The following is a 14,423-nucleotide window of genomic DNA, read 5'->3' on the forward strand; positions in this document are numbered from 1 at the left end:
CTTTCATTTTTTCAATTTTATTATTTAAATTTGTTTTTTAAAAAGTTAATTTTTGTAGTTTTTTTTTTTTGAATTTATAAGGTCATTATTGTCTTTTTGTTGGTCTTAGGTGGGACATTGACATGTTTTGGTAGTTTGAAGGAAGACATTGACAATTGAGCGGTACTTTAAGGGGATATGTGTATTTTTTCTTATAGTCTACTATTTTTTATTATATTTAAAATTGCGAATACTGAGAAAAATTATTTTTAAAATTATGTTTGAATGGTTTAACTTGAGTCAAAATTGGAAAAAATTGAATAAAATTGGAGTACAATTTTAATTTTAAAAAACAACCCAAATGTGTTTTTGAAAATAATAAAACATAATAAAAAAAAAACAAGTGTTACCCAAACATGCCCATAAAGGGCTAGGATTCTTTTGATCGAAAGCAACAAGAGAGGAGCCGGTCTAGTCCTTTATAACATAAAAGTTTAATTTTAATTTTATTTTTTATTTATACAATTATACATTTATGTTATTAAAAGACCACTCCCATCCAGTTGCTTTCAACCGGAGAGAGAGGATCCTCATGCGCCCGTAAGACCTGAATTTGGATTCTCTTTATTTAAAATTGAAAGAATTTTCTTTATTTAATGTAAAAGTGAGGGTGTAATTATTTTTTTATATTTAAAAAAATATAAAAAGACAATTATAACCTGACTGTTACACCAAATAGGAGGACCTTGTCCGTAAGACCTGGATCAAGTTTTCAGTTTTCAGGGTACCAGTGGGGTCCACTTTTGGATCACCGACAGTTGGCCCCCACATATTCCATGCGTACGTTATATCCACATGTTTCAATAATGGTGGACCCTAGCTAACAACGTGTCCAACTCAGGCAGCACCATGTGTCCACGTCCAAGTCCTTCCCTCCCATCAGAGCTGTCTCGTTTTCAAGTTTGTCAAACATCAATTTTCAGTGTCATGTAACTCTAGATAACTCTCTTTCTTTTTTTCTTTTTTCTTTTTTTTTCTTTTTTCTTTTTTTGTTTTTTGAAATAGATAAACTCTCTTTCTTTGTTTTTATCAACAAGCCGTGTGGGACTAATATAGCAGTTGTATGGTCCATCTTTATATGAATTGGAAATGTCATGCCATATACAGTCAAACTAAATTGAATTATTTTTAATCTTAAAAATTGTATTATATTTATGTTCACGACCTTTCGACCAGATCACAAATCTATACTATAAATTAAAAAAGGAATAAAAAAAAAATTACAAAACCCCCAAATTTCTACTCATTTTGAAATTATCTTCATATAGTTAAAAAAAAAAAAACTTTTAATTTCAATCATCGAACTTCTAATTTGATGCAATGTCATCATTCCGTTAGAATTTGGCGTTAAATCAGACGGCAAAAGTGCTGAAATAACATTTATGTCCTTAAAACTTTTATAAAATTCTAAATTTACTCTTAATTTCAAATTAAAAATTAAAAAACACATAATTTTTTTTTTAAACAAAAAAAAAATGACCCAACACGAGTCATGAGTGACCCTGCTGTGGTCTGCTGACCCACTTGTCAAATAGACCCTCATTTTTTTTTTATTAAATGAAAAAAAAGTTTTTGGGTTTTCCTGTTCAAGTTTGGTTGTGATGGCAGTTTGTTTTGTGCTTATTAACTTAGTCTTTGCTTTTAGGCCAAAATGTGTGACCTACTCCCTGCTCTCTAGTAGTTTTTATGTCACCGCAGAGGCATCATTTTGGTTGGCTAAGTTTTATTTGTAGCATTCTGTCTGTAATAGTCTGAGTCAATTGTTGGCTCAGTTTGGGTATACACCTTTATGGTGGTTCTTATGTACACCTTTACGGTGGTTGAATTTGTACCCTTCACTCTTGATTAATGAAAGTTGATCTTTTCTTCAAAAAAAAAAAACGTCAAACCCTAATGAAGGGGGGACATGGCAACGAATTAAAAGTTTAATGGTTGAAATTGAAAGTTCTTTAAACTTTAGGGTTTAGTTTAAATCGAATGAAAATTCTGGAGAATTTTATAATGTTTTCAAAATATATATAGACCCACAGGTCAAAGAAACCCTCATTCTTTTTTTTTTTTTTAAAAAAAATGGCATTTTAGTCATTTTAAAGGCATATGATAGCATTTAACACTAAACCCTAATAAAATGAGAAAACTGCAACAAACTATATAATAATTGAAATCGAGAGTTTTTTAATTTTAGGGGTTAGTTCATATCGAGAGAAGTTTATAGGAGTTTTGTGAAGTTTTCAATATATATATATATACATATCTCATCATATGCTTTTGTTTTGTTCCGAACTTTCATTGTTCCATACAATAAAAAAGTGTACGTTGCGGTATATAATAATAAAAAGCTAATATATATATATATCATCATATGCTTTTGTTTTGTTCCGAACTTTCATTGTTCCATACAATAAAAAAGTGTACGTTGCGGTATATAATAATAAAAAGCTAATATATATATCTCATCATATGCTTTTGTTTTGTTCCGAACTTTCATTGTTCCATACAATAAAAAAGTGTACGTTGCGGTATATAATAATAAAAAGCTAATATCTAAACTTTATGTTACGAGTTTTCAGTCATATGAAAAAAATATTATTTATTTGATGAGAGTTTTATTTCTATTAAGATTTTAGTAGTAGAGAATAATAGAAAATAAAGAGAGAGCATGTTATCCCTAAGTAGTTATGTTTAATAATATTTGTTAGTAATAAGATACATCTTTATGAGTATCACATTTCTTTATAAATCTAGATAAACTTATGGGTTGATGAATTAAAAAAAAACAAAGATTATTAAGACTCAACTATTGAGTTGATTTTGAAGATAGTAAGGGTCCTCGAATCATCCTTATCTATCCGTTACATTTTTGAGTAATTAGGCACAACACTTTCAATCAAGGCAGTAGTTTATTAACACATCAATCTCTCTCTCTCTCTCTCTCTCTCTCTCTCAAAAAAAAGAACTCCATTCAAAAAACCTCTCTCCACCACAACCCTCATATTTTCATGTTCCTCATCTCCTCTTTGTTACCTTTTTTTTTAATCGTCTTCTTTAGTTTTTCTAATATTTTATTTAAGTTATTATATCTTCAATCTACTGAAAATCACAACTTCCACCACCCATGCACGCCTCCTCTTTTATTGCTGGTCGCTGTTCAATCATTTATCGACCCCCTTCCTCGTATCATTGTGGTGCAAGTGGGTTACATGTGCCGCCACTCTTTTTATTATCATATAGCAAATCTCCTCAATCACAGTACATTTGGCTCTCTTTTGTAGAGTCATTTTGGTCCTAAAAAATGTTAGATTCGAGTATGGACTTAAATAATATCCAATCTTGATAGTTCTCTATCCCACCACCCCATGGTGTCTCATTTATCATTGTACAACTATCTCTTAGTCTCACAAAAGCTAAGTTAAATTGTGTGTGTGTTTTTTTTATTATTAATACCTACAACATCTACCATAAGTCATTACAACCAGCTTTTTTGGAAGAGTTCTTATTTGCATATTTCTGCCTTTGAAGATCCCTTCTAGAAACTAAATCACTGTTAAGATTCGATATTTTTTTTTAGTCTTTTGTATTTTGAATTATGTACTATTATTTATTAATATTATTATTTTGTAATTGTGTTGTTTTGTTTGTATTTGTTATTACTACTTTCTTAAAAAATATAAATAAAAAAGGTCGAATTTGATTCATGAGGCTTGGGCTGTCCCTTGACTCCCTTGCATCAACGCTTGGACACTAACGGCCAAAACCGATTGTGAGAAGACCCAGGCGATGAATCGGGAAGCGAAAGTGGGGTCCACATATGTGGAGATTCGTGAAGCGGGTCCCACTTTTTGGGAATAGTTTGGAGCTGGCACGGGAGAACTTGCTGACGCAGATTTAACGACATCCATCGTCGGCCAGCGGGTCCCACTTTTCGGAACGGTTTGGGATTGTCATGGAAGAATTTGCTGACGCGGATTTAACCACATCCATAGTCGGCCACATCAGCTCTTCCGTTTGCTACCTTCGCGGTTCGGACTTCGGAGTATTGTTCGCCTGTTCTCTCGCTAAATCAACCGAATAATTAATAAACAAATATATATATATAATATTGCACATCGTTTTCAGTTTATTTTCAAAATTACCTGGCCTCGTGTTCCTGCCTTTTCTTTTTTATTTTTGAACGAAATTGATAGATTGTAAATTAACGAATGCTTTGATTAGTCTAAATTAAAAGAATTATAAATAAGTAAAAGACCTTTTTGTATAAAGTACTGGTGTGGATCTAAACTACCAGATTAAATTTTTTTAGCCCTCTTCCTATTGGCTGCTCTAATTCTTTTAATTGTAGTTCTAAAAAATAATAATAATTACTTCTATATCACATCAAAACATTTTTTTAAATCATATATATATATCAAAATCGTTTTCTTGGATTTTTACATGACATTGCCAAAGGGACGGCTTAATTTATTTTAATACTAGAAGCCATACACTTGCAAAAAATATAATGTGTAGAAAATGATTATAGCTTAAAAATAATATTTGTAGCTACCTTCTTTCAAGGTTTGTAAGATCTCTCTAGAAGGACAACCTTTTGAATTTTTTTATTTATTTATTTTTTTTAAAGTACCTTTTGAAGTTTTAAGAAGTCAAACAACTCTAATGAGTTTTTTTTTTTAAAAAAAAAAAAAAAAAAAAAAAAAAAAAAAAAAAAAAAAAACTCAGTTAATTTTTCTTTATCTCAATGTCAGGGTAAAGATCGAGCTTAATATGTACAAACTACGTATAAAGAAAACGTATATATTGACAGTCTTTCATACAGCAATCATCATAACTAGTCTTGAAATTCTTTAAACTTTACTATTAGCCTAAAAGGTGTAATGTTTTGATAAGTATTTTGGATTTTGAGATTTGAAAAAGGGTAAAATCGGATAAATAAATTTTTTAGTAAATTGGTAGCCATTTTAATAGCTTAACCCATTGATAATGGATAATGCTACGATAAAAGTGACATCTAAAATTCTTTTGATTAATTATAGTTTGAAAAAAAGTTTTCAATGACAAAAAGGTACTTCAAACTTTTTCTTAACCCAACGCTACTTCACTTCTTTTTCTTTTTTAATTTTTTCTTTTTTTTTTTTTTGGTCCTCACTTTCCACTTTCTTACTCTCTCTAGCTGAAGGCCTTTTTGCCACGTGCATCAAATTGTGCTGAGAGGGTAGTAGGGTAATATGAGTGGGGGCAGAATTAAAATTTTAAGATGTGGGGAGATGAAAAAGATAAAATAAAATTAAGAAGTTAAAAATTTGATTTTAAAAAGATTTTGAGGAACATTTTGGGGCTTCTTCTTTTCTTTTCTTTTTTTTTTTTTTTGGGGGGGGGGGGGGAGAGGATGTTAAACTATAAGATGTTTGTATGATCAATAATCTTGTTAATAAATAGTGTTGGCTTGCACCTTACTTTAATTTAAGAGTTTGTTTGTCTCGCAATTTTAAATTAAATTGTAAAAAGTGTTCTGTTTGGTAATACATTTGAAAAAAATTGACAGTTTGAAAACACACAAACATATATATATATATATATACACCAAAAGAGAATGATGATGCAGTTAAATAATATTAGCTAGTCATCCTCCATTAGAAACAATAATAATTAATCATTTAAAAACTATTGTAACGCCCCCAAACCGTAAGGGTTAGGTTCGTCCATTTCCTTACACAAACTGCAAAGTTTCATAAGGCCTGCCATAAGAAAACTAGCTAATATGCTAAATTAAATAAATTACTAGAAAAATAATTTTTTAAACTCAGAGCTTCAATAAATGCGGAAACAGTTATTTTGAAAAGAGTAATTATATTTGATACAATAAATGAAAATCCAAAGAAAACTAAATTTATCGTTCAAGTGCATTTATTAAGGTAACGGAAATGCAATATCTTAATGCTAGCCTAGATCTCATCCCGGCCGCCTAGGTTTATCTGCTCATAACCTGAAAACAAAACAAAATAAGGGTGAGCGAGAAATGTGCAGTGAAAGGAAGAGGCAGCTTGTAGAAAATTTCTGTGGTGAGGGGAAAAGAATGACGGCTAATGGGTATATTTATATGGGTTAGGGTTTTATCTCATTCTCTCTTCTTTTATTTTTAAGGTTTAGATGGAACGAGAGATATTTTTAATATATTGAAAACAATATAATAATAATAATGGATAAAATTTCGTAAATATTCAAAATTTATATTTAAAACAAATATTGTCTCTTTACAAATTTGAGAAAAATATCAAATTGTGAGGCCGTATTAAAAATTCTTTAAAAGCAGCTTCTAAAATTTTCCTTCGTCATTTGATTAATCATTGATCAATATTTGGAGGAATTAAGAAATTTAAAATTTTGTTCTCTAAATTAAAAATAATTATCCATGACTACTGAAATTACATAAATCTCCCTAAATGAATGCCGGGATCGTTACAACTATAGTAAAAGCTTCCCCATTTAAATTAAGTCCCTAGTGATAACTCAGAAGTAAAAAAGGTTATTGAACAAAATAATTGCACCAACCAATGTCTAAACAACATAGGAAGACAATTAGACAAAATTGAGAATAAACTTGACTCAAAATCCCACCAAAAAAAAACCTTTAGTCAAACTTCCAGACATAAACTTGGAAATAGTCTTAAAACAAAGCATATTAAAACAGTTGAAAAAAATATAACAAATGCTTAGAGAATTAAGAAAGAAGGAACCTGGCCCTTCTAATACAGTAAAACCATGCAAAATCCATCTGAAACAGAAACTTCTTCAAATCTGATACTGATAATGAGGTCAAACATATAGAAAATGCTTTTCAAAAACTCGAGTTAAAAAGAATACACAAAGTCACTCCTACTAGTTTAACAAAAAAATTGGTATCCTAAGCCTACACCTCCGGATATACAAATTGAAGAAAGAAATTTTCACAGTCAATTTTTAGTATCTTCTGATAAACTCTACAAATGGAATATCGATGGTTTATCTAAACAAGAGATCCGGAACAAATTACAACATATGTCCATGGTGTCTAGTAGTTACTACACTAACCATGAAATTAGTCAATCAGAAGTTGTTCATCTTCTAGTCACTAGATTCACGGGAACATTGCGTTCTTGGTGGGAAAAGCATCTAACCGAAGAATCAAGAGAATAAATTAAATATTCTGTCAAGCATGATGAGAATGGAACCCCCATGTTCGATGAAATGAAAAAAAGAATTCCTGGTTCAGTCAACACATTGTTCTTTACAATAATAGAACATTTCATAGGTACCCCTAGTCATATTGCCTATAGAATTCATGATCAACTTAGTAATTTAAGATGTCAAACCTTAAGTGACTTTCGATAGTACAAAGACGTATTTGTCTCAAGAGTCATGTTAAGAGAATATAGTAATCAACCATTTTGGAAAGAAGAATTCATTAATGGTCTGCCAAACTTGTTTGCTTATAAGATCCGATAGGTCCTAGGCAATGAAAATAACATAATAGATTATGATAAACTCACCTATGAAAATGTCATTAGTGCCATCCAAAAAGAATGATTAAAAATGTGTATTGACATGAAAATTAGTAACCAAACTATTAATGAAAAAAGAAAAGCAAAATATGAAATGGGAAACTTCTATTAACAATATGGTCTACCTTCAGTAGCACCATCACAGAGAAAAATAGTCAAAGAAACATATTCCAGTAAAAATAATTATTACAAGAAGAAAATATATATATATATATATATATATATGTTTTAATGCAACAAGCAAGAGAATGCGTTTTTAAAAATATATAATTTTAAAAGTCGAACTGCAATTTTACCAAACACTTAATTACACTTTTAAAAAATTTCATTCATGAACTACTATGTGTTTTGAAATTGCTAAACTAAATGGACACTAAATAGGAGAGTCTATGTCATCAAAGTTCGAGGAAGACTATAGAAAAGTCACTTGGCAAGGTAAGAGCTATACCAATGACTTATTTCCTACTGTGTGTATATATCAAATCTACATCATTTGATATGTTTAGCTTAACACATAAGATATTTTAAAAAATAAATTAAAAATAAATTTGGTAAAATTTACTTGTACAGGTAGCATGCACTAATGTTGAAGAAGTTGAAAAATGCTCCTTTCAGCTTCTACCTTTGCCATAATTAGAACAGTAAAGAAACCTTCAATGAAGATAATTTGTGAACTGCATCCGTCGCCGAAAATTTGGAGTTGGGTTCGGGTAAAAAAAGATGAAGAGATCTTCATCGTCTTCGTCTAGATTTTCCTTCATCACAGAAGAAGATTTGATAGAGTTGGCTGCTCGGAAATATTCAAGAGAGATCGAAAGGGGAGAGGGCCCAAAATGGCGCCATATAGGGTTTGGAAACAAAATTATAACTTCTCTAAAATGACGTTGTTTTTATAATTATTTAAAAGAAAGTTGGGTCGCTTTGAAAAAAGTCGAAATTTTGAGAAAGTTTTCTATGCCCACTTACTTTTGTTAGAAATATAATAAAAATAGGAAAAAATCAAATTTAGTCCATATATTTTTATGTGATTTCAATTTAGTCTTTAGGTTTTTTATTTCGACAATTAGGTCCTCTGATTTTTTTCTAATTTCAAATAAGTCTCTCCATCAACTTACCGTCCAATTAATTAATAGTATGTTATGTCACACCAACTAATTAATGACATTTGTTTCTTGTTTGACACGTTATGTACTCACTATACTTGTCATGTTGCACGGTGAAGTTAAATTACAAATGTAATTTTTAATTTTAATTGTTTTAACAAAATATTTGTAATTTTAAACGTGTCACCTACGATAATTACATCACATGTCAAACATGAGCCACATAGTATTAATTGATTGATCTGACATAGGATACCGTCAATTAATCAGATATCAATTTTAAGGGGGGGCTATTTAAAATCAGAAAAAAAAAAACAAAAAACAAAAAAACCCAAAAATCTAATTGTTAAAATTAAAAAGTAGAAATTAAATTGAAATCATAATAAAACACACGGGCTAATAAATTTGGTTTTTTCCTAAACACAAATCCAACGCCGTCTTTGCCTACCGTCAAAGCTGACCCGTAACCGGGCCGGCAGTTAAAAAAATGGGTGGTTTGGAGCCCACGCTTGTCCATTTTTAACACGTTTGAGTTTTACCCAGTCTTGCCCACTCCCAACTGAATGGGTCTATAACCGTAAATAATACAGAAACCCAGGGGCATTTTGAACAACACTCCCTACTTTCGGGATCTATATAATTTCTTGGCGGCCACCGTTGTGGTTCCTCACACTTGCACCCAACGGAAAACCAGAAGGGAAAAACACAGGGACTGCAAAATAGAAGAAGACTGAAGACACCTCAAATGAGACTCGCACAATGGCTCTAATGGCAACGAGAACGAAGCTCCCTAGGCTTCTTTCTTCTGGGTCTCGGTCCCCGTTGTTTGGGAGGCTAGGAGCAATGTGTTCGTCCACTGCGGCGGCTCCGGTGGAGTCGAGGCCCGTGGGATTGGGGGTACTGGGACTGAAAGACTATGAGGACTATCGGAGGTCTTTGTACGGTGAGATCACCCACAAGGCCTTGCTGGTTGACGCCGCCGGCACGCTTCTTGTTCCTTCCCAGCCTATGGCCCAGGTTTGTATCTCTTTGTCCCATTTACAAACACATGTATGTATGAAAAGATGTATGTGTTTTTGTGCACGTATGGGGTTTTTGGGTTAGTGGGTCTTTGTGTGCATGTGTTGGAGGTCTGGGTTTCTGAGTGTTTTTTTTTTTTTAGTGGAACAGTGAATTGGTTTACTGTGCAATTCATGGATTTCTGGGTTTTTCTGAGTTTCTCCTTATTTTTCTCTTTCTTTTGGGTCTTGTTTTGGAGTATAATTTATGAGTTTTGCCTTGTAGATTTGATCTCTCTCTCTCTCTCTCTCTCTCTCTCTCTCTCTCTCTGTGTATGCTTTGTTATAGATTTATAGGACGATTGGGGAGAAGTATGGGGTGAAGTTCTCAGAGGATGAGATATTGAACAGATACAGAAGGGCTTATGGCCAGCCTTGGGGTAGATCTCGTCTCAGGTCTGTTCCAATTCTTCTCTGCATTTTCCATTTTTCTTTTTGGGTTATGAATTTCTCATTTACCTTTTCCCACTTGGATTTTTTCGTTCTTTTTGTATTTATCATGTATATTTTGTCTAATATTCCTCTTTCTTTTTTTTTTCCAATTTATTCGCCCATATTTGCTGCAAGTGATTGAAAAGGGTTTTTTCTATATTCCACTTTCCTTGTCTGACAACGCACTGATGCAGAGCAATAAGTTGTTCAAAATGAATTAGTTTCTTTACTAAAGTGATACTTCTGCCAGATTCACCAAGTTCCACAATAGAATTTTTCTGTATTTATCCCATGTGTAACTAATGGGTTTGATGTTACAATCTTTCAATTATTACTCTTAGATGATAAAGATATAGTACCAGTTTTTTGTCTGGAACATACACATGGACAAGATATCGTGGAATTTGCCTTTTTCGCATCAGCTATGAGTTGCTGGAGACATGGCTTTTAATTGTTATGTCCTCTTTTGAAGGCATGTGTCAATTCTTACTTTGATACGAGTTGGATCTAAGCATACCACCCATTGATTCAAGAATGCCAAGATATTTGTGGTCAAAGATTACAACAGTGATCTGATCTGGACGATTACGTTATAATTGGGAGTTTGAAGGGAAAGATGAGGAGATGGGAGAAAAGGAGAACGGAGGCCGGTGGTTTTTCCTTAAGTTGATCGGATGTGTAGAAAAGAAAGAAGAGGAGATTGAGTTAAAATTACAATGATAGCCCTTCCTTTTTCTTTTCTTTTTTCCTTTTTTCTTTTTATTTAGATGAGGGTAATTTTGTCTTTATTTCACTTTACACAGGCTTCTTTCTGCCCAAAAAGCCAACAGCTATTCTTTCATCCTTCTAAATTCCTCCATTTTCTCCCCTTCCCCTTCAATCTCCTCCTCCCAGCCAGAGCATTAATCGACGAGATAAAATCTGGTTGTTGAGTGTCTTGGATTGGATGTCTTGCTCTTAGAAGGTGGGAGTTCGCATAACTTTTTGTTTGGTTATAAAGTGATCTCTCTCTCTCTCTCTCTCTCTGTGAGAAGTATTTTCTTGAATGAAAATTTGAAAAAGAAAAAGTGGCTCATTTCTGTCTTTTCCACATGTCAGAAGGGAAAGTTTGGGGACCAGTACAGGTTTCTCATGGATTAACATCATCATCCTTTGTTCTATAAGCATTCAAGTGGAGGAATATTTTATGCTGGACTGTCTTGCATCTTTTCGAGATAATGAAGCCCAGTAGAAAATTTGGATGGGATATAAAAGACTGTATTTGCATTGTGGTTAGGATGAGAACCAAATTAACCCCCCCCCCCCCCTCCCAAAGAAAAAGAAAAAAGGTAAAAGTCAAAAAGGCATTAAAATGACCGCTGGAATTGAAAAAGTTCATGTACTACATCCCAAAATAATTTGATCTCTCTCTTTCTCTGAATGAACTTACCAAGTGCAGCAATCTAGTAGCTCATACTCTTGTATTTTAGTTTTGTTTATAAAATTTTATCATCTTGGTAAGTAATTAAGAGTATGAATGCTCTAAAATATTATCATCAGTGAAGTTGTTCGTGACTTTATCTAGATGTCGTGATCTTGTTCTATTTCTATTGAAATTGAGAGGAGGACAATCCATTTTCTTGCTTTTTATCTCTAGAGGGTCAAGTATACATCTTCTGAAGGTGTTTTACCCCACATGCCATCTTTTCAGGATCTCAAACCAGTGGCAACAGACCACACTTCCACCTGTTTTCTTGTTTTTTTTTTTTTTTTTTTAATGAGTAGAATTAAGATATTATGAGATTATACCCTTTTACATTCCCCTTGCTTCAACTGCAAAAGTTCGCAATTCTTTTGTCATGTGTATTAAGGATCAATGATGTTAGTGTTTTTCTTTCAATTGCAGATATGTTAATGATGGGAGGCCCTTCTGGCAATATATAGTCAGTTATTCCACTGGATGTTCAGATACTCAGTACTTTGAAGAAATTTATAACTACTATACCACTGACAAGGTTGGGTCGTTGATAAATTAGCTTTTATGAATCTGCTATGAGTTTTAAATATTTATGGCAATAATACTTTTCAATATTTGTTTTCATAGGCTTGGCACCTCTGTGATCCTGATGCCGAGAAAGTATTTAAAGCTCTTAGAAAAGCGGGCGTGAAGTTGGGTGTTGTCTCAAATTTTGACACTCGATTAAAACCTCTATTGCGGGCTCTAAATTGTGAAAATTGGTTTGATGCTGTGGCAGTGTCAGCTGAAGTACGTCGATTTATTTCTTCGTTATATGTGGTGCTTTTTCTTTCATATATATACACGGGCCATGGGTGTAGTGTGTGTGTATGTACTTGCATGTGTTAGCTTGTCTTTTTACATTTAATGAAGTTCATATAGGATTCAAGAGATCATCATATATATAATTGTCTTATGAAGGTTTTGTTTTCCTGTCTCTCTCTCCACCCCCCGGCACTTAACAGGTCGAAGCAGAGAAGCCAAATCCAACAATATTTCTAAAAGCTTGTGATTTATTAGGAGTGAAGCCCGAGGATGCTGTACATGTAGGGGATGACCGCAGGAATGATATATGGGGTGCTAGAGATGCAGGTTGTGATGCTTGGCTTTGGGGAAGTGATGTTCACTCTTTTAAGGAGGTAGACTGTCGTCCACATCTCTTATTTTTCTGGGTATTACTTGGAATAGTGTTTTCGCAGCGCAATTTTGATGTTTCCAATAACACAACTTTAGGGAGAGAACATCAAGGGCAGTCTCCAGTTCATTTTCTTCTATTCTTGTAGTGATTCTTTCAATTGTTTTTCGAAGCCAATTGTTCTGTGTGTGTGTGTGTGAGAGAGAGAGCGAGAGAGAGAGAGAGAGAGAGAGAGAGAGAGAGAGGAGTCCTTCAAATCTTCTTCCCATTCTGGGGTTAAATAATAAAGAAGTTCAAGTGTCTTAGCATAAACATTGGCTGGAATTTTAGTGAAAATTTGGGCTTTTCTCTGGAATGTTGGTGTCTGAGCATCAAAATCAGGCATTTTATTCTTAGGAATGGAGTTGCATCTTTAACTGAAGTGATCACTTTTCCAAATTTATGGAGCGAACTTACAAAACTAATGCAAGCACATTAACTTTGATACTTTGATAAAGCGTAATACTTGATGTAAAAATTTATCGCATTTGCTGTTGAATTGGTCAATTTTAGATATGTAGTGCCATGCCTACTTGAAATGTCTTAAAATCAAGCTCGCTCTGTTTATTTCAGTTGTGATTAGTCATGTTTTATAACATCTAAGAGGACCAAAAATAACTGCATATGCATTTTTTTTTCTCTGTTTTTAGGATTTCTGTGTACTTCCGATCAAATCATTGCGTCTTTAGAAGCGTACTTACGGTTTCATCCGTAATTTTTTTTTATGCAGGTTGCTCAGAGGATAGGGGTCGGGATTTAAAAGAAGAAGAATGTTCTTAAGCGTCTTCAAGCTTGAAGGATGCTCTAGAGGTGGTGTATGCATGTACAGGTTTCTTAAGCTTTCTGTAAGAGGTGTATATATTCTTCTCTGTTGTAGTCTGTGTGAGAGAGATGTGAGGCAGGGAGTGCTGTTCTAACCGAATGGATAAATAATAGTAGGACAGTTTTGTCCTTTCTATGAAATTCTTATACCACAGCTTTTTGGCCTGGGAAATTATTAGAAGATAGCAAAGAATTTCCTAGAAAGTAACAAGAAAATGGAATGGATTCTTGTTTGTTTCTCAGTTCTCACTGATAAAAGAGAGAGATGTGTTATTTGTTCATACTTTTTTGTATATATTTTGTATACACTCATATTAGGTGTAGGACTCAGACTCATGCATATGGGATAGGTTCAACATGCAGGGGTCTCACACCAAATGTGAGTGTTTGTGTACAAAATGTGTATAAAAAAGTGTGTACAAATATCATTTACCTAAAATAGTAGGCCAAGTACGGGGTTGAGGGTCCAAAGGATTGAGCAATGTGAACCGTTCATTTGGTCTTATGTATACTTATGATTTTAAAGGTAAAACAAGAGGGGGAGAAAAAATATATTTGGGTGTTTTTTTACAAACTTCACTCTTGTAGTTTGAGACGTTCCAATCAGTAATGCTATTTAGTACACTGTTATATGATTGTCATACAAGTTGATATGGTAATGAAAATTAACCTTTGGAATAGAACTCATTAAAAAAAAAAAAGGCTTATTTTCAATGTCACAGCTTAGTTGTATGACAGTTATATAGCAGTCTAATAAATAGTATT

At 33.0% G+C, this 14,423-nt stretch overlaps 1 protein-coding gene across 1 annotated transcript; it reads left to right on the plus strand.

The window, feature by feature from the left end:
* The first annotated feature begins 9,327 nt into the window (after positions 1 to 9,327).
* Positions 9,328 to 13,799, plus strand: LOC133872865 (uncharacterized). The gene is made up of 6 exons (XM_062310498.1): positions 9,328 to 9,694; positions 10,025 to 10,131; positions 12,053 to 12,161; positions 12,251 to 12,412; positions 12,628 to 12,801; positions 13,567 to 13,799. Exons 1-6 carry the CDS (start codon positions 9,437 to 9,439, stop codon positions 13,594 to 13,596), a joined length of 840 nt encoding a protein of 279 aa, XP_062166482.1. The 5' UTR covers positions 9,328 to 9,436; the 3' UTR covers positions 13,597 to 13,799.
* Positions 13,800 to 14,423: the final 624 nt, after the last annotated feature.

Source organism: Alnus glutinosa, chromosome 7, assembly GCF_958979055.1.
Source record: "Alnus glutinosa chromosome 7, dhAlnGlut1.1, whole genome shotgun sequence".
Lineage (NCBI taxonomy): Eukaryota > Viridiplantae > Streptophyta > Magnoliopsida > Fagales > Betulaceae > Alnus > Alnus glutinosa.

Coding starts and splice junctions, on each gene's coding strand:
- LOC133872865 (XM_062310498.1), top strand. CDS start 9,437: ATGGCTCTAATGGCAACGAGAACGAAGCTCCCTAGGCTTCTTTCTTCT. Junction 12,413..12,627: donor CTGTGGCAGTGTCAGCTGAA/GTACGTCGATTT, acceptor GGCACTTAACAG/GTCGAAGCAGAGAAGCCAAA. Junction 12,802..13,566: donor ATGTTCACTCTTTTAAGGAG/GTAGACTGTCGT, acceptor TTTTTTATGCAG/GTTGCTCAGAGGATAGGGGT.